A 19841-nucleotide genomic window follows, 5' to 3' on the forward strand; every position below is an offset into this window, starting at 1 on the left:
TTCCCTGTTATCAGGGAAGCTGTACATTTCAGTCACGAAAAGTGAGCTGTAATAATAAAGGGACTGAAAATAACTTGTCAAGGGGAAAACCTCGCACCCTATACACTATCTCAAACATCAAATTCAGAATGAGGCATCATGTTCCCCATAACTTGGCTTCATGAAAGCAGCACAGTAGTTAGACTCTGTTTACTTGTTTTGAATCCCAATGAGGCAGCATGTGACTTGGCTTCACTGATGTTCTTTTGGAAACCTGAACGCACTATACTCGGATATTGATACAGACTTTCAAAGTTGACAGTAACTGGGGCCATCTCAGATAGTTTGCAGTCACTGATTGCAGAAGTATAAATTAGGATTTGTAGGATCACATTAAAAACCAAATCATTAAATTGTATCCTGTTTAAATAAACCTTCATGACACACTCCTACAAAGCCCGTTGCCACTCCCTGGTCTTGGCAGCACACTTCATATGTTGCTTCCTCTAATGCAGAATTTCATCCAAGTTCTTGGGCATGCTAAAAGTCCTCAATCGTGTTGAGGATCCTCATGCTTTTTGTGCACAGTGTTAAACCATGTTTCAATCCTGCAAAAGGAACAGGTAGTCTAAAAAAAAAAAAAAAAGATTTTACAAAGGCAGTGTGGTCCAGTGGATAGAGCACTGAACTGGGTATCTACAGACCTGATTCTATTCCCAGCCTGCCCCCTGTATAGTGACCTGCTAAACTAGGCTATGCTGCCTTTGAGGAGAGGCAGAGGCAAACCAAGACAAAAGGGATCATTTTAAATTTTTAGAACTTTATAAGGAAAAAACCCAAAATTGTACCTTGAGCATAAATAATATAGAACGTTACCAGACTTACTACTTGTAATAATAAACTATAGCTTACCAACTCATTAACCTTTTATGAGCTTGTACACGCTGAGCAGTTTGTACCAAATGCATTGTTGTTAACCACAACAAAAGAGATTACTTAACAATATACGGTATCATTTCAGAGTATAATTAGCTTTCCTTCTCCTGGCTTCTTTGCTTCTCTTTGGCTTGAAGTGCTCAGTGTTTAGATTTGATGTTCTTGTGCAACTCTTTTCACTGAGTTTACCCACAAGCAGGGTTTCTTCACCTACTGGGCCCTCCCTGGTCCATCAGGCACCTTTTGAACTGTATCCTGTCAGCAGATATTTAAACAGTCATTCTCTCCGTTCATGTACTTTAGGCTTCTTGTTTACCTTTTCAGGTTCTGTTTCATCTACCACAGCTTTTTGAGCAACTCTCTTTTTCACCAATTATATTTCCTTTCAGGTTTTTTCCCCTTGATACTCTTTCTCTGGTAGATCTGTAGATTTTATTTCCCTCTGTTTCCCTTCTCTAATAGTGCCTCCTCACCTACCCAGGTCGTTGTCTTCTTTTTTTAAATTTTCTGCTTCTCCTGACCTGAAACCTTTCCTCCTTCGCACTTCCCAGTCCCCTACTTTTATTCTCCTGTTCTTTTATTTTATCACCTCACCTCCTACCCAGCCTCCGGTTCATCTGCTAGCTCAGCGTCTTGACTCTTCTCTTTCTCTAAGAGCTTTTCCAACTGCTCCTTCGGGTAGATTCTGAACCCCCTTCCTAGCTCAGGCTGCCCTATCCTGGCCCATCTCTCTCCCCAGGACAGCATTCTGTGCTGCAGTAGGTGCTAGCTAGTGCCAGGGTGAGGGTTAATACATATGCATTGGGCAGTTCAGTTCACCTGTGTGTGTTTCCCAATCCCTAAAATGAGATCAATGAGCCCCTTGTTTGTAAAGTAATTTCAGATCTGCAGGAAAAACATGTTACAGAAGAGCTAGCTATTATTTACAGTGCTTATATGTCCCAGGATGTAAATTCTCTCTAACTTTTGTGAAAGTGGCTTAGAACCGGATCCCAGTTATGGAAGGCATAAGGCTTCTGTACACTGACGTGCTGTGTTAAGCACAATATCGGAGGTGTTTTTCCTCCTTAGGGTTCTTAACGATATTTGCACCATTCAAGCTGCTTTTTCTATTGCTTTGAGTGGTGTCTTATCAATCTCAGCATAGAGCTGTTGTGATATACTTCAGCCTTGGGGTATGGTTGTGGCCAGATTAAATGGGGAAAGAGGTACTTGTTAAAGTGAATGTGAATAGGGAAAGAAGAGTAAGGAATGAAAAGAGAAAACAGGGTGTGGGGAAAGGGCGTTTTGCGCTACAGTGAATAGAAAATATGTATATTCCCAAGTGTAAAAGCAATAAGAGGTCTGAATTTTCTACTTTTCATGTTGTTCAAAGATTGTATGAACCTGAGTGATAAAAGTTTAACTTGGGTTGTACTTAAAATATTGGATTTTTTTTTTTTTGTATTTGCAAACAGTGGCAACTGGGGTACAGAATGGAAAAGTTTCTGGATAAATGAGGAACGCCCGGCTAGGCCCTTGTTGATAGTTGTTTATATGAGTTACTGGCAGATCCCGTCTGGTTGCAGTGCCAGCAGATCTCATCAGGATTTATATTAAGCAGTATACAAAATCTTCTTTCACTTTCATCTCTGCCTCCTCCAACGTGGGGAGGAGTAACAGTTCTTAAGTGATCAGCATTTCCCTGTGTTGTTTGGGTGTAGTAGAGGGATGAATCTCCATTGAAACCTACTGGTTGACTTTACTGAATAAAATGAGATTCCCATGCTGGAGAGCAGGCAGCAATCCATGAATTCGAATAAGTAATTAACCCATCACAGCCACTGGTATATAGACACACATATAATATAAAACAATTTTTTTTAACCTAGGGTATCATTAGAGTGGGTGGGTATAAATTTGGACTATCAGTAGCAATTTGCAGCTATGGAAACTTGTGGAGGTGTTCAGACCTCCAAGTTCAGGGTGCAAGTTTCACTGAAGCTTCATTCCAGTGAAGCTATTGTTATGCAATTGTTGTCTGGTGTTCATGCCAAGGTTATTGTGAACCCTTAATGTCCTTGGATTCATTATTGAAACCTGCTTGCTCCTTGTGTTTTGGATACCTTCAATAAACCCCACAGCCCATGCTCTGCTGTCAGTTACATCAGTGCAGTAGAAGTGAAGTCAATAGAGTTGTACCAGGCTAGGGGAGAGAAGAATTTGTTGTCAAATGTCCTATTCCAGTATTATATTAGTTCTCCTGTAAAACATTGGGTGGATGCCTTGAGGCTTAATTTAATTTGTTTCAAAGTCCAGGTCTGGAGCACAGAAGGGATCTTCTTGAACCTTATGTCAAATGTATCTTTCCCTTTTGTCTGGTCCACCTGATGAGATTGATTGATTGATTTTTTTTTTATTTTTTTTTATTTTTTTTTTAATTCCTCTTTTTCTTTTTTCACTTTCAGTGTTTCTTTCTTCTCCACAGGCCTGGTGTGATCACCATGCAAGCACTTTCTGAAGAGGACCGAAAGCTTTGGATGGAAGCTATGGATGGCCGGGAACCGGTAAGAAGGGACAGTAATGAATACCGGTTGAGAAGACTCAAAAGGCTCTTTTGATAGCTCAGTTGTCTGCTGTGAAGCCGTGTGTCATGCTGAATTTGCCAACCTCCATGGGCACGGTATCCATGGGGCAGCTCTCTGGTTCTGGCACGAGACTCCTTTAAAACTCTGGTTAAATATTTGAGGTAATACTCTATCTCCTGTGCTTAAATGGCTTGAAGGCTCTGGCTACCTTTGCTCCTGTGGAACATAGGCTAAACTAGCACAAATAGCTCCCGTGCTGTTGTGTTGTGGTAGCAGGAAGGCGCAGCAACAAGATCTAAGGAAGAACATATAGAGTGTGTGATTGGCAGGGTTTTCTGGGGCCTGCTGTGCTCAGGGGACTTTACAGTGTTTCAGTAAGAGTCATAGTGCTACACCTCCTCCTTCAGTGGCTCACATCTTGTGATTGTGTTGACTCCTGCTTTGCCAAAGGAGCACAGCGAATGGGTTTCACAAGCAGGGGAGAAGATGGAGGTTTCCCTTCATCCAGCCACTTCTGCTGGTTAATGTGGAGGAATTTTAATATTGATAATGCATGGGTTTCCTGTTGTAATTTTGATTCTAGCACTATGTGTTACAGCACAGTAATGAACAGTCAAGGTTAGTTCCTATGTAATATAAATACCAATCCGATTTGAGGCCCGAAGTAGAAAATTATTACCTAAGGATTAAAGCAGTGGTTGAGATGAAGCTCAAATTGCATGACTGCAGGTGCTCTTTAAACTCTTGGGCAACATTTTAAGGTTGTGACCCTCACATTTCAAAATGTTCACCATTTAAAAGACACTGTGTTCAAAATTGATAAAGGAAGTGCATAATTAGACTGTAGGTCTCCATTGCCACAGGAAGTCACTGGGGCTTAGAATTTAGCAAGGTTCACAAAGGAATTGGACATTTATGTAGATAACAAGAATATCTGGAGTTGTTGTCATCAATAGCTATACATTTTGGAAGAGTTTTTGACCTCATGCTTCAGGGTTTAAGTTAGTCTCTGTCTATTTCAGATCAGGATGAGACCATATCTACCCACTGTGGGTGTCTCTCAGCTTCCTCCAAAGCATCCGGTGCTGGCTGCTGTGAAAGACAGGATATTGATTTAGATGGACCTTGGGTCTGATTCATTAGGGCAATGACTGTATTGGTTGCTTATCTGATGCTGGCTGTGTGTAGAGAAGTGGTGAGTAAGCAAAGGTGAAACATGCCTGTATGCAGCGGGCTGGACACCTGTTGTAACAATTTAGGGGGTGGTTGCATAGCAAAGGCTAGTTTTGGTCAGGCCAAAACCTGACTCTTGGACTGGTTGCAATGGTTCAAGAAACCAAAAGGCTTAAGTGTATGTGTCCTGGTTACTATTAAAATACGGCATTTCCTCACTGATTCCTGTAAACTCTTCAAGACTTGGAGAAACTGTGATGTTTAATCAGTTACTCAAACATATGAAATACTGATTTTCCCTCCTGCCTCCCCATGGAACTCTGACACTAAAACTGAGTTCTGGGTAGTGCTTAATTGTAGCTAAGGACTCCTCATTTCCAGGAACAGTCTCCTGAGGAAGGCTTCATGCATAGAGGGAAAGTTGGCAGACACCAGAAAGAAATGGGGTTAGTCCAACTGGGTGTATGTGATAATGCTAAAAGCCCAGCACATCCCATCCCTTCCTTTTCCCCCTGAGTTTTTGGGACCCCTTTTTGGTACATGATAGCCAGTCCTTCCCTTTGCTTCTTGTCTAGCTGGAAGCAATCCTATTAAGAAAGTATTTGTATATAATTCAAACCAAGTTCTCTGGCTCCCATATGTGAGCTGTCTTTTCGCTTTTAAATTACAACCCATCTGGTTTCTGCAGTGGCTGCTACAGAAGTGAGATGGTAATATTGCTTCCTCCTCCTAACGGCAATAATAAAAATAGCACACTCAATTAAAAGAGCGAACAAGACATGTACAGTAAAACACATGACATGATCACAAATTGCCCTTCTCTTGTCCTTCTAATCTTCTACTCTCCCTACCCCAACTTCACTGTACCTTTTTGTTGTGAGGATAGCTTCACTGTACCTTGTTGTTTGTGGGATAGCTCAGTGGTTTGAGCATTGGCCTGCTAAACCCAGGGTTGTGAGTTCAATCTTTGAGGGGGCCATTTAGGGATCTGGGGCAAAAATTGAGGATTGGTCCTGCTTCAAGCAGGGGGTTGGACTAGATGACCTCCTGAGGTCCCTTCCAACCCTAACCTTCTATGATATAAGCCCTGTGGTCCTTCAGTTGCTTACACAGATCCATTCACCCAGGTTTCGTCCTGTTGACTGCATCAGGTTTTGCACAGATGGTAGGGTCAGTCTGTTAGGATTACAGGATCGGTGCCACAGATTATAAACACCTCTGGTCGGTGACCTTGTCTTTTACTTGTTTGTAAAGTGCCACACATGCAAAAAGTGCTATAAAATAGTAAATTATACTGAGTAGCCCAGATTTCCTGCTGGGGGCCCTAGTTTTATGTGAACTAGTTCAAAACCAGTCCTTCATACTGTCCACTGCACATTTATTTTCTTCCCCGTAATGCCCATCTGTTTAGGTGGCTTGCTAGTGTAGTACAGTGGTTTTCAAACTTTTTTTCTGGGGACCAAGCTGAAGAAAATTGTTGATGCCTGTGACCCAGTGGAGCTGGAGATGAGGGGTTTGGGGTGTGTGTGGGGGCTCAGGGCTGGGGCAGAGGGTTGGGGTATGGGGGTGAGGGCTGTGGGGTGGGGACAGAAATGAGGGATTCAGGGTGTAGGAAGAGGTTCAGGGCTGGGGCAGGGAGTTGAGGTGCAGGGAGGGGGGTCAGGGCTGGGGGTGCAGGCTGAGCAGTGGGGCCAGGGATGAGGGGTTTGGTGTGTAAGAGGGGGCTCTGGCTGGAGGGGGGTGTCAGGGCTGGGGCAGGGGATTGCAGCCCGGGATTGCGGCCCAGAGTTGGAGCGCGGACGTACCTCTGGTGGCTCCCGGTCAGAGGTGCAGCCAGGGTGCAGAGGCAGGCTTCCCACCTGTCCTGGCACCGCGGACCGCGCTGCGTCCTGGAAGTGGCCAGCAGCAGGTCTGGCTCCTAGGTGGAGGCGCGCAAGCGGCTCTGCGCAGCTCTCGCCCACAGGCACCACCTCTCTTCCCCCGGAAACCGGCCAATGGGAGTGTAGAGCCAGTGCTCGGGGCAGGGGCAGCATGCAGAGCCCCATGGTCCCCCTGATTAGAAGCCGGACCCGCTGCTGGCTGCTTCTGGGGTGAAGCATGGTGTCAGAAAAGGTAGGCACTGGCCTGCCTTAGCTGGGCAGCACCGCCGACGGGACTTTAAACGTCCCAGTCGGCAGTGCTGACCAGAGCAAGGCGACTCAGCGCCTTACATGCTGCGACTCACGATTTGAAAAACACTGGTTTAGTACATCTAGCTATGCAGGTTATCGTTTTGGAGATGCAACGACTGATGGATGTTTATAGCACTTTGAACTGGCCATCCGTGTACACCACTGGCACTCTCGCCTACTGAAGCATCGTGCAGAATTGCAGTCATAAGGCATTAGTGATGAAAGCTCTGTAAAGTTGGTGGATAAGGCAGATTCCTTGTCCTTGATTCACCTCCTCCCCGTCTCTAAAGTTACAGGAAATTGGGTTGTAAATTTGTTTTGTGTGGTTTTGTCTTGACACCAGGATGTCAGTTGTTAGGTTTACCCCACAAAGTTTGCTTTGCACAATAAGTAAGTTTAACCCCTAGACTCCCAGAACTATGCATTGTGATTCTTTTTTTTTCTTACTTTATTTTACTGCCCTAGAAAAGAAGCTGATCTCACTTCCAGTGTTTTCTTGCTTGAAAAAAATTGATAGTGTTGGATATAATTCCATGAACAAATTTAGAAGCCCAGTGTGTAACAATATTAAAATGGATTCAGTTGAATTTTTTTTAATTGCACTTACTTTAAAACTAAAAACCAATGCAGTGCTACTATTTAACCAGGACTAAATATGGAATGTGAGTTATTAGCCAAGATATTTTAACAAATTCAAAAAGATTTACCATACCTTCAGTGCTAAGAGCAAGTCAGATAGATATGACTTTAGCTTCCTATTAGCTTTCACTAGTGTAATTAGTTGTACTAAAAATCACAAGTTTCCTTTGATTTATATCATTCAATGGAGCTAGAAAAAAGGAAGTCTTCGTCTCAACACAGAACATTTAAACTGGCTTTTTGTTAATTTTTTCAGCATTAAAATTTACCGGTCTCCCCGCCCCCCAAGTCAAATATTGAAATGTATGTATTGTGGGAGCTAGTGCTTCTTCTTTATACTGAATCAAAGATAAAATGTTTGTTCTCATAAAGGTGACTGTGGTAAATTGTGGGATTAAGAGGCATAAATTAGGCTGTTTGCTTTGTGGCAGAGAACAGAACAAGATAAGCATTTTAGTAAGAGTGGGGCTTTCCTTGCCAAGTCTGCACCGAGCATGCCAGCCAGAGGAGAGATCATAGGGTCAGTGTTACCTTGTTACTGCTTTCCAAAACACTAGTGATCAGAGCCCTGAAGATCATCTTCATATAAACACATCCTGAAATGTGGGACAACTTTCCTGAAGTGTTTGGAACTTGAGGTGTTAAAATCTATTTGTCAAGAAAAATGAGTGTAGTTGTAGCTGTGTTGGTCACAGGATATTAGAGAGACAAGGTGGCTGAGGTAATATATTTTAGTGGACCGACTTCTGGTGGTGAGAGAGACCAGCTTTTGAGCCATGCAGAGCTCTTCTTCAGGTCTGAGGAAGGTACTCCAAGTGTCACAGCAAAATGCCAGGTGGAACATATTGTTTAGCATTGTGCTGTGATGCTCAGAGCACCTTTCCCACAGCTGAAGAAGAACTCTGTGTGACTTGAAAGCTTGCCTCTCTCACCATCAGAAGTTGGTCCAATAAAAGATATTACTTCACCCACCTTGTCTCTTAAAACAAACAAAAAAATAGCTTAGTCCATAAGTCACATCCTGGCTGAGCTATATTAACTCATTGCATGGCCTTGACCAGTTTATAGCTACAAAACTGTGTTGTTAAAAGGGGAATGTAACATCCTGGAATTCTAGGGGACAAAATATGGTACAGGAAGATCTGAGCAGCTCTGTCTTAGTAGGTAAATGGTAATTGCCCTTCAAAAAAAAAAAAAGTGGGAGAGCAAATAAAACACTGAGATACTTTTATATTGATCATTTTGGGTGGAAGTCACTTCTTGGAACTGGTTGTCATTGCTGTAAACCAAAATAGGCCATCTCCTTGGTTATGCTGAGGCAATCCGTGCCAATCCTTGCTTTGTGTTCTTCCTAGTGTTGAAGAAGAAATTAAATGAAGTTACAAAAACAGGACTGAAATGAAGTTACAAAAACAGGACTTTCTTGTCCATTTTTTCCCTTTTGTTTTTCTTTCTGTTTAATTCCTTAATATAGTTTACCAGCTTGGGTGGGCAAGGACGGTGTCTGCATTCTGAGAAACCCCTAGCATGCTTTTAGGCACTCTTTATTAATTAATTAATAAATCCATAACGCAATGAATGAAACCTAGTGATAAACTAACATCAAAAGGTTCTCCGGTTCCATTCTGACAACCTTCCAAAAGTTCACCAGGATAACTCGTGGAGAGAATTAATAATAGATGTTAGGGCCCGATTTTTCCAAAGGGCAGCCTCCCCCACTGTATTATCTGCTGTGTTCTGAGCACTTCTGGTTGCTTTGTTCAGGTTCCTAAACAGGCACAGAGCTCTTGTGGAAAATCCGGCCCCATTTGTCAGTGCTGAGAACTTTAGAAAGCTCAGTCGTGGTTAGGGTTGAACTAACGGAGGCCCACAGTCTATTCCATCCATTCAAATCTAACCCATACTGAACTTTTTGTTTGATCTTCCGGGATTATTAGATTCCATTTTGGATTAATTTTTTTTTGAAGTTGCTCCGTGCACCTGACCTTAATAACTACAGCCTGCTGCTCTGAGATTATAGTGAATCCACTGTCAATAGCCAAATGGCATAAGGAGTTTCAACAGTCCTCAGCATGCCACTTCAATGCATGGATAAATTGCTTGATCTGGACACACACACACACACACACACACACACACACACACACACACTCAACAGTCCTCAGCATGCCACTTCAATGCATGGATAAATTGCTTGATCTGGGCACACACACACACACACACACACACACACACACACACACACACACACACGTATGCCTATGCTGCAATCAGAGGTGATTGCAGGTCATGTAGACACCCCTTGCTACCTTTAATCTAGCTAGTGTGGCTAAAAGTAGCAGTGAAGGCGTGGTGGCAAGGGCTTCAGCATTAGCTGAACAGCATACCTGGAACTCTGGCTATTTACTCAAGTTCCTAGCCCATTGTAGGATCTGTGTTGCTTCATTTTCGCTGCTATTTTTAGCCGCACTAGTTAGATTAAAGCTAGCACAGTTGTGCCTACCTGAGCTGCAGTCACACCTCCAACTGCAGTGTAGACCTACCCGGAGCCTCAGTTCTGTAACTGCTGAGCTGCACGAAAAACTTGCAATCTGTTAGTGAGCATGTGGTCTCTGCCAGTGCCAGATCCGGCAAGGTGCTGACAGCCCTCAAATTTCGTGAAGTTAGTGGGAGCCGAGAGCACTAGGCACCTTAAAGGGACCACATAAGGCTTGATTTTTTCAGAGATGCTGAGCCACCTGCAGCTCTACAGAAGCAGGCTCATATTTAGCATGTAGCATAATTTTCCTCCTGAAATCTGTTTCAAAGGACCCACTAAAAGTGTATATAAGATCCATTCTGGTCTTTGCAAAGTGACTCTGCTTGTGCTATCTGCTCCTCCTACAGACTCCTTTGTAACCCTCGAAGCCATGCACTGGTGTTGTCTTCTGACAGCCCTGTTAAATGGCATCTCACTCTGCTAATACAGCTGTTGTTCTGGCCCTAAGAGAAAGCTCTGCTTTTATTGTTAAGGTCATACACACTCTTATTTACCTGCATATGTGGTTAGGCTATAGATGGAGAAGATGGTTAACAATCCCAGGAATGTAAGTAGCCTGCCTAGCACAGAACTCTGTTCCTTTTGAGCTTGCTCTTTCCAGAACCAGAAGAGCAAAAGACTATACAAACGTCTGCCAGTCTTACGTACAGTATGCAACAGGATGCTCTGCCGCTAAGACTACAGCAGCTGGATGCCACGTTGCTCTCGCAGTGTTTGGAAGGAAAGGCCAGTAGAGGAGGCAGGGGCTGAAATGCTGTGGGAGGGGTTCTCCACCAGGAAAAACACAAAATGGAGAGGAAGAAAAGATTTGGGTGTGGTGAATTGCCATGTAGGCTGTTGTCCACTAGATGGCAAGCTGAGACCAACAGGCTCATTGCACTTGTGCCTGGAGGTAAAGGAGAGCTGGGATCTCCAGCAGAGCAACTGGCCTGTTGCCATTCCCCTGTTCTCAGTGGCTTATAACTCAGCTATATAAAAGGTGGGGTGGAAAAAGTGCCCTGCGCCAAAACCTGGTAATCTAGTGGCCACGCAGGATACCCTAGAGTTAATCGCTGGGATCTCCCCCGCCAGGCCAGAAGTGGCTTGGCATGCTGTGAGAGGCAGTGTGCCCAGCTGTGAGAGGGAAGGGGGTGGAGGTGTGGGGGGTGGGTGGAGAAAGGAAGGGAGAAAGAGTGTCTCACTTCACCCTGCACCAGTCTCAGTCCCTCCAACTGCTTGCATGTGGCAGGTCTTCCAGCGCAGTGTTTTTATTTTTTTGGAGTGGACTTATGAGGCGGAGACATTGTTGAGCAGCAAGGAGTGGTTGCCCCCTCCCTCAGCCCCTTCAGCACGACAGCAGCAGCTGAAGGAGAATCCTGACTTTCTCTCTGAGCACTGTGCAGCAATAATGTCCTGACTTCCAGGGGGGCAGCAGAGAACCAGAAGCTCGCAGTGGTGCCAAGTACAGAGTAACTGAGTACACAGCCGTGTCCCTTTTCCTCTTCCCTTCCTCCCCACCCACTTAGTTTTGTTCCTTCTTCCCAACTGTGCTAGTTTTGCTCCCGCCCCTGCCCCTTTAAGCCATACCACCTAAACTCTTCAAACCTCTTCTGGTCTTCTCCCTTCCCTGCTGTTCCAGCTAATCTCATTGCCTCCAAACAGCAGCAGTTCAAGTCCATCTTCTGCAGCTTGGATGCCAGAAGTCACCGCTCTCGTCCCTACCCCCCCCCCCCAGCACCCCCCCCCCCCAAGTCAAACTGCAGCACACCACTCCTGACGAAAACATTGTTTTGGTCTCTTCCCTTCTGCTGTCAGGTTAAAGGAGCTGCTGGCATTTTTAAAGCCAGGTAGCATTTTTGAAGTAAACCGAATGGAGACGAAAATCGTCTAAACCACAACCCCCTTCCCATTTTCAGTATTTATCTATTTTCCCCTCCTTCTCCCTCTCTCTGTTTCCTTTTCCTCACACCATTCCCTCTTGCATGTGAACATGCTCTAGTCTGGGGCGGGGGGGGGGGTGTCACGGAGTCCCTGGGTAATGCTCTGGAACTGCTCCCTACAAAGCCAGGCAGGACTCTGGTGAAGAGTCCTGCCTGGCTTCGTAGGGAGCCGTTCTAGAGCATTGCCCGGGGACTCCGTGACACCCCCCCTGCCCCAGACTAAGCCTGTCTTCAGGGCAAAAAGCTCACACAGCTTCTGTCTTCTTGGGTCTGAGCTCAGAGCATTCAGCATCCTCTGCTCCTCCGTGCGCTTCCCACAGCGAGTCCGCCCAGGCAGGGTCCTGGGGAAGCCAGAGGGTCCTGCACCCCAACTTCACAGTCAGACGTGACTTTTAGCCAGCCAGTAAAACAGACGTTTATTAGATGACAGGAACATGGTCTAAAACAGAGCTTGTAGGTACAGAGAACAGGACCCCTTAGCCGGGTCCATTTTGGGGGGCAGTGAGCCAGACAACCACATCTGCACTTCACTCCACATCCCCAGTCAGCCCAAACTGACTCATCCTCCAGCCCCTCCTCCTCTGAGCTTTGTCCCTTTCCTGGGTCAGGAGGTCACCTGAGTCCTTTGTTCTCCAATCCTTTAGCTATCACCTTGCAGTGGGGAAGGGCCCAGGCCATCAGTTGCCAGGAGACAGAGTGTCGGCCATCTATGTACACTGACCCTTTGTTCTGCAACAATTACACCCCCTTATCCCACCACCTAGAGACTTAAGAAATGCATAGGGGAAACTGAGGCACCCCTACAGTATTCAGAGGAAACATTAAGAACAGTCTCACTTCGTCACAGAGGGGGAACGGATGTTCAGAGTGCAAAGTTTACCCAGTGTTAATAAGCTGCGTTTCAGCCCCATTTCATGGAGCCGTCCATTCAGCTTCTATTCAGAGGCAGTGCAGAGAGCTCAGTGACACTGGATTCAGTTGTTGTTGGGATTGCACGTTACCATGGTGATCTGCTGTGACCATATTAATAAATCTCAACTCCTCTCTCTGGATTTGTGAAAGAAACAATACAAATACACCCACGTTTCTGAAGTGCTTTTGAAATGAGATCAAGTTTGTACTGTAGAAGGCCCAGACACAGCTCTTTGGCATGACCTCTTGGTGCAGGGTGTTCGGGGATGTATGGTGTAGAGGTAGCACACTGGAGATCTCTCTCTGATGCTGTCTTAGATTGGACTGGGCAGTGCTTTATAATTCCTCGGTCCTTGCCATGTAGTCTAATGTGCCGCATATGGCCAGGGACCTTACTTCTAGTCCACAAAATGGGGCAGGATGTGTGGAGATTTCAGGTGAATGTAGGGCCCTAGAAACAGGATGCTGGCCTGTGGGAAAGTTGATGGGGACACAATGGCTCCCCAGAATGATTTTGTTTGAATTAGAGCTGTGACATTCTAATGTGTATCTGCCTCTGAGACTCTCCAGGGTAAGAATACATCAGTCTTTCCTTGCTAACTTCCCCATTCCCCTTTTGCAACGCTCTGCCAGCTGTAAATATTATCTTCATCCTACATTTTAAGAAGTGTCCCCATTGGAAGGACTGTCAAATGCCACTTTGTGGAACTGTTTAAAGTTTATGGTCTTTTTTTAATGTAAACTTTGTTTAGTACTCGTGAATTGTGCCAAATGGACAGCCCTGGAAACTTATTTTCTGTTTCAGTTCGCAGAACAGATACATAAAGACAGTGAATGTATGAACTTCCCCAGCCTTTCCTGCATGCATCTGGCTCCAAGGTCTTTTTTCCATGCTAAGATTTTTGGAACTTCTGCAGCTCCACTGGTTGTAGCTGCCCAGTGGTATTGGTAATATAGTTTGTTATAAGTACTCGTATAGGAAGACTTAGGTGTGTTAACTTCAGCTAATCCTTCTCTGAGCATCCCCATAAAAGACCACTTCATAGTACAACTACATCTAATGACCTTTTCATCCAGGGATCTCAAAAATGTTTTCCAAACATCAATTATACCTTGGGACTCCCCATGTGACTAGATTTTTTCCTCCTTTTTAACAAATAGGAAAATTGAGGCTAAAAGATTTTAAGTGATTTGCCTAAGTTTCTATAAAGTGAATCTGCAGCAGACTGGGGAATACATGTGAAGAGCCCTGACTTCTAATCCCTGATTCTGACTTCTAGACCACAGTCCTCTGTCTGACAGGTAGGTGTTCAGTGGTGATGGAGCCGGACTTTGTATTTCTGCTTTAGAAAAGTAATTTAGTGTTACACCATTTCTGTGTTTTGTAGCAAAACAGAGTAGCAAAACTCAATCTTGCATTCCCATCCAATACTTAGCCTGCTACCCTCCTCCCCTAAATTTTGCTGCTGGGAATTCTTTTCTGAAATTGTTTTTCATTTTCCTCTTCTAATTACACAAAATGGTGAAAGAGTAATTTCCCAGTGGAAATTAATGTGTCTTTTGAACTCAGTCCAATGCTTTAAACCTCTGCATTCCTATCGTTTTGGCTCATTCAGAAAAATAAATTAACTTGAAGGGCTTCAGTCATAACTCCACAACACACCATGGTTAGATAAGAACTAAACACTTCCAATCTCCTCACATTACACCATAACTAACTGGAAGTTGTGAATTGGTTGGATCACTTTAATTCACCTTAATTGTCACTCATCTATTCTATTCTGTGTAGGTTCTTATGCCATGCTCATCACCATCGCATCTGAGTGCCTTCCAGTAGTGCATTAAAACTCCCTTTGTCTGAGACTAGGGTCAATGGTATCTACTGAGGATACAATATTATAGTAACAGCAAATGACCAGATAGAGGATTTACTTGCTTAGGATTTTGATATCATCAGCAACATTTTACTCCTAGGACACTGGTTGTAAATTTGATCCCAAACTGATAGTTATCAAAAGTAATTAATTGCTAGAGCTGGTCAAAATTATTCATTCAACTTTTATTTTTCCCAATGAAAAAAGGGCTTTTTAGTCCAAACAGAAATTTCCATATTCAATGAGGTTTTTTGGTTTGGGGCCAAAATGCTCTTGACATTCCCATCCCTGGACCAGACCATGGAGGGGTTTGGGGTGTCTCTCCCATTCAGGCTGCTTCCAGGCTGCTGTCCCCTGCCATCCACATAGCTCCTACCTATCCATCTTCCTCTTTGATTTTGACTCCTGTCTCTCTCTCTCTCTCTCTTTCTCTCTCTCAATCTCCCATTCATCCTCTGCGACACCAACTTCCATATTGAACGTGAGTCAGACACCTTTGCTGCAGGTTTCCTCACCCTCGCCTCTTCATTTGACCTGCAGCCCTGGTTGAATTGTCCTGCCTGCCAAAATGGCTGTTCACTTGACTTACCAAGCACTGCTCTCATCCCACCCCTCTCTCTCTCTCTCTCTTTCTCTCTCTCTCTCTCTCTCTCTCTCTCTCTCTCACCATCCCCTGGTCTCTTTCAGCAGTATCCATTCCCCCCTCCACCCAGTGTCTTGGTCTTTCTGTGCCTTCCAGTCCATCAGCACTGAGGATTCATGTCTGTTCTCAGCCCTCTCCTTCCTCCCTCTCTGCCCTTCCATTAATTTAGCTGTTAATTCTCTCGCTGCTTCATTCTCCTCCACCCTTAACTCTCTCTGCCCCTGTTTCCCATCGCAAGGTCTGCCCTAGCTCACCCCCTCTGTCTGCTTCTGCCACTCCTGCTTGCACATTGCTGGTAGAAAGCCCAATGACCTGGCTGACTTTCTCCACTACACATTCATTTTCTCCTCCTTCAGTTCTGCCATCTTCCTAGATAAGCAACTCTACCTCTTCAACTTAATTTCATCTCACGCTTGCAATTTCAGCCTCGTCTACACTTTTACTTCGCTTCTCAAGCCCTCCCATCTCCTGCTCCCACTTCTCTTTGTGTACAAGAGCTAACCAATCTCTTCCAAGAGAAAACTAACAAAATGTAATGTGAGAGAGAAAAGGTAGGTTAGTGTGGTGGTGAGTGGTCTGAGGATGGTGTTTCTGAGAGTCCTGATTATTCCTTCATAGGAGTGCATTGGCCAGATATGATGGGTCTGTCTGGGTTCTCTTGTTTGTTTATCCTAGGAAGCATGTAGAAGGTCCCTGGGGTGGGGTTATGGGGGATGAGGTAGTAAAGTTTCTCTTGGAGTTGTTCAGGAAGAATTTGATGGCATCCTTAAATTCCTATGTGAATTGTGGTGTGGGGTGTCCCTTCTCTTTTTCATCGCTAAACTCATTGAATGTGGTGTCCCCGATCATCTGGAATTCCTCTCTCTGTTTCTGTCCTAGACCCTCTCCAGTCCAGCTTCCACCCCTTGCACTCCACGGAAACTGCTCTTGCCAAAGTCACTAATGAACTCTTCATAGGCAAAGGTGAGAACCACTGCTCCGGCCTCACCCTTGATGCATCAATGCCTGTGATGCAGTTGACCATGCTCTTTTTGAAATCTTGTCCTCCATTGGGTTCTGTGACTCTGTCCTCTCCTAGTTCTTCTCCTACCTCTGATCATTTCATCAGTGTGTCCTTCGTCAGATCCTTCTCATCGCTCCTCTACGGCTTTCTGGGTGGGAGGAGAGTATTCACAGGGTCTTGTCCTGGATCCCCTTCTCTTCTCCCGCTACACCTTTTTTTCTGGATTATCTCATCTGCAAACAGAAATTCAGTTACCATCTCTATGCAAGTGAGTCACAGCTCTAGCTCTCTGCTGCAGACCTGTCGTCTTCTGCCCAGCCTCAAATCTTGACTTCTGTCTGTGAAATCCCCTTGTGGATGTCTACCCACTAGCTCAGGCTCAGCATAGCCAAAACAGAGCTCTCTGTCCCTCAGGCCTGTAACCTGGGCTTCATCTTCAACTTAGGCTTCTCTCTAGGCCCTCACATTTAGGCTAGGTCTAAACCTTGCTAATTCTTTTTGTATCACATCTCTAAAATATTAAAGAGACAAGGTGGGTGAGGTGGTATCTTTTATTGGACCAACTTCTGTTGGTGAGAGAGACAGGCTTTCAAGCTTGACAGCCTGAGAGGATCAGAAATGCCTCTTGACCACAACACCAAGTGCAAGCAGCATCTATGTTCGGCTGGAGATGGGTCAAGTTTCAACATTTCTACTTTGAGGGACCAAAAAGATGGAGACCTCGCTCCCAGCTATCCAATTTCCACTTTGCTTGTTGCCGCGACACTTCAGCCTGTTACTGTAGCTCTTTGTTAATATTTCTCTGTGTGTCCGTCTTGTCCTCAAGAGGGTAAAAAACAAATCAACCCAAAAAACCACAACCCAAACTTCTAACCTGAATCAGGAATCTCACCATGTTGCACACTGACTATTCTCAGGTTTCAGAGTAACAGCCGTGTTAGTCTGTATTCGCAAAAAGAAAAGGAGTACTTATGGCACCTTAGAGACTAACCAATTTATTTGAGCATGATGCATCCGATGAAGTGAGCTGTAGCTCACGAAAGCTCATGCTCAAATAAATTGGTTAGTCTCTAAGGTGCCACAAGTACTCCTTTTCTTTTTACTGACTATTCTGTGTATCTCCATGTTCTTACCTCTGTCCCCTTCATCCTTCCTCTCCCTTCACCCTCCTGTCCTTTGTTTAAACCCACTTGTAGAATTTCGATTGCAAGCTCTTAAGGGTAGCATTTTATCTGTACATCACTGTCCTTGACTGGAGCCTCTAGGTGTTGGAAGAATAATGAGTCTCTTACAAGTGCTGCATCCGACGAAGTGGATATTCACCCACGAAAGCTTATGCTCCAATACGTCAGTTAGTCTATAAGGTGCCACGGGACTCTTTGCTGCTTTTTACAGATCCAGACGAACACGGCTACCCCTCTGATAAGTGCTGCTTCAGTTTTTGGTAGTTTAATAAATTGTATATAATCCATTATCTCTAAGTTGCTTGTGCTCCATGCACCAAGTTTTTTTTTTCTTGTTTAACAAGGCACTCCAGTCCCAGATGAGATCTATTAAAAAGCTGGGAGAAACATCTTTTAGATTCCAGATGTCATTTTAAAAAAAAAATAACTTTAATTCTGCCCTTTACCAGAGAGGTTTGCAGTTTCTGGATGCTCTTGTGTCTGGCCCTTCTGTATCCATAGCTGCTCTGGAATTCCGGGTTGGAATGGTGTCTCTTATCCCTTTTTCATTTGCTTCAAGCTGAGATTTCAGTTTTTCATTTACATATCCATTGTCATATTTGACTTTCCTTTTGCCATCTTGAAGTTGGATTAGTGGAGTGTACAGCAAAGATCCAGGGCCCATGTACACTACAAGGGAAGCTGGAACATATTACATCTCTGCTCTGTGATCTGCACTGGCTTTCCATTTGCTTCGGGGTTCATTTCAGGGTTATAGATCTGTTGAGAAATGGTTACCTGAGAGACTGTCTGTCTGCTTGTGCCCCATTACAACAGCTGAGATCCCTTAAGGTGCATTTGCAGATGGAGTCCCTGTGCGTTTGTTCTTGAAGACTGAAGGCAGTGCATTTTCAGCATTCACTCAGAGCTCTAGTTTGCTGACCTTCAGAACATAGTACAAGTCACATCTTTTGGGTAGAATATTTTTATGTCTGGCTATGAGAGGGAGAGAGCACTATTTCTATTGCCTGTTGTGAGCAATGGAATGCATTGTGATTTTATTTCTGCCCTGCTGGACCCAGATACCAACATGATACGTGCCTACAAATATTTCAAGAAAATAACTGTCTCACCTAGCACTAATCTATTCAAATACATTTCCCCTGGGGGAACCTCCTAACTGGCTCACTATATTTCAAATGTGCCTATGTCAAAACCTGTAATGGTTTTGTGTGGGCTATCATCTCTTGAAAGCCTGTATCTGCTTCTATTTTCCAGTAGTGTTGAGGCAGTGTAGAGCTGTTGTAAGTTGAGTGGTGGAAGCTAGCAAAATCTTTATTAATTAAAGATAAGAAAATGGCCTTTTAAAAAAGTATTTTCCTTGGAAACTTTGTCTGCAGCTACTGGTTTTTGCTATTCCTTCTTTAAATTGTATTTTTCCAGATGGACTAACTGAGGCCGAGACAGGATCAGTGTCTTATCTCCAGGTCATAGAGTCATTCTGTTGCTCAGCTTTGATTAGGATCCAGGCACCCACCTCTCTGCTGGATCTATCCCCAGGCTTCTCCAGCTATGAGTACTTGTGGCACCTTAGACTAACACGGCTGCTACTCTGAAACCAGCTATGAGGTTACTCTCTCGGGGAAGACACAATAAGCCAATAGAAAAGAAGGGTGGGAGAGGATGTGTTTTCTTTTCTCCTTAGTTCCTGGATTGCTTTCACTTTGGACAAATAGCAGAACTGTTTAACTATTCAAGGACTAGAACCAATCAACTGCATAGGAGGCAGCTCAGTGGAAGAGTTTTAGCTAAAATATCTATTGTTAATTTAGAATAGGAGAAGGAAATGAAGGGAGGGCTTCCTTGTGTAACCAGCCCATGAAACTAACCACATCCCTTGTTCCATTTTTCCACTCTCATCAAACCACTTCTCTTTACACAGCCTATATACCTGCCTGACCAGATCCACCGTGACTTAACCTTTTCCTCCTTCTCATCTTTCCTGTTAGGCATGGCCTACATCTAAAATTTAGGATGACGTAGGGGTGTAAAAAATTCACATCCCACAAGAGATCTAGTTATGCTAACCTAAGCCCGGGTATAGATAGTGCTAGGTTGACCAATGATTTACCCCCTTCCATGCTCCAAACATACCAGGGTTTACCATTCCTGGCCATGCCATGCCTTAACTTTTATATGTGAGCTGTTTTGGGCGGGGAATGTTACATTTTAATTTTAAAGTGTCATGCATACGTATGCTACTGTAGAAATTATTAATATTTTTTTCCAAAGTAGACTATTAACCCTCCCGCCCACTCCCATC

The 19841-nt window shown here is 44.3% G+C and overlaps 1 protein-coding gene across 14 annotated transcripts in view; it reads left to right on the forward strand.

Annotated features, from left to right (window-relative positions):
- The window catches only part of ARHGAP26 (Rho GTPase activating protein 26), a 327103-nt gene that overhangs the window by 117828 nt on the left and 189434 nt on the right, over positions 1-19841 (forward strand). For all 14 annotated transcript variants that reach the window (XR_012160231.2, XR_012160232.2, XR_012160233.2 and 11 more), the window contains one exon: positions 3383-3461. Coding sequence is in view for 7 of the 14 variants with exons in the window: in XM_073355711.2 (XP_073211812.1) it covers positions 3383-3461 (79 nt within the window). In the remaining 7 variants the exon portion in view is untranslated. The remainder of the gene's footprint in view (positions 1-3382; positions 3462-19841) is intronic.

Source organism: Lepidochelys kempii, chromosome 8, assembly GCF_965140285.1.
Source record: "Lepidochelys kempii isolate rLepKem1 chromosome 8, rLepKem1.hap1, whole genome shotgun sequence".
NCBI classification, from domain to species: Eukaryota; Metazoa; Chordata; order Testudines; family Cheloniidae; genus Lepidochelys; species Lepidochelys kempii.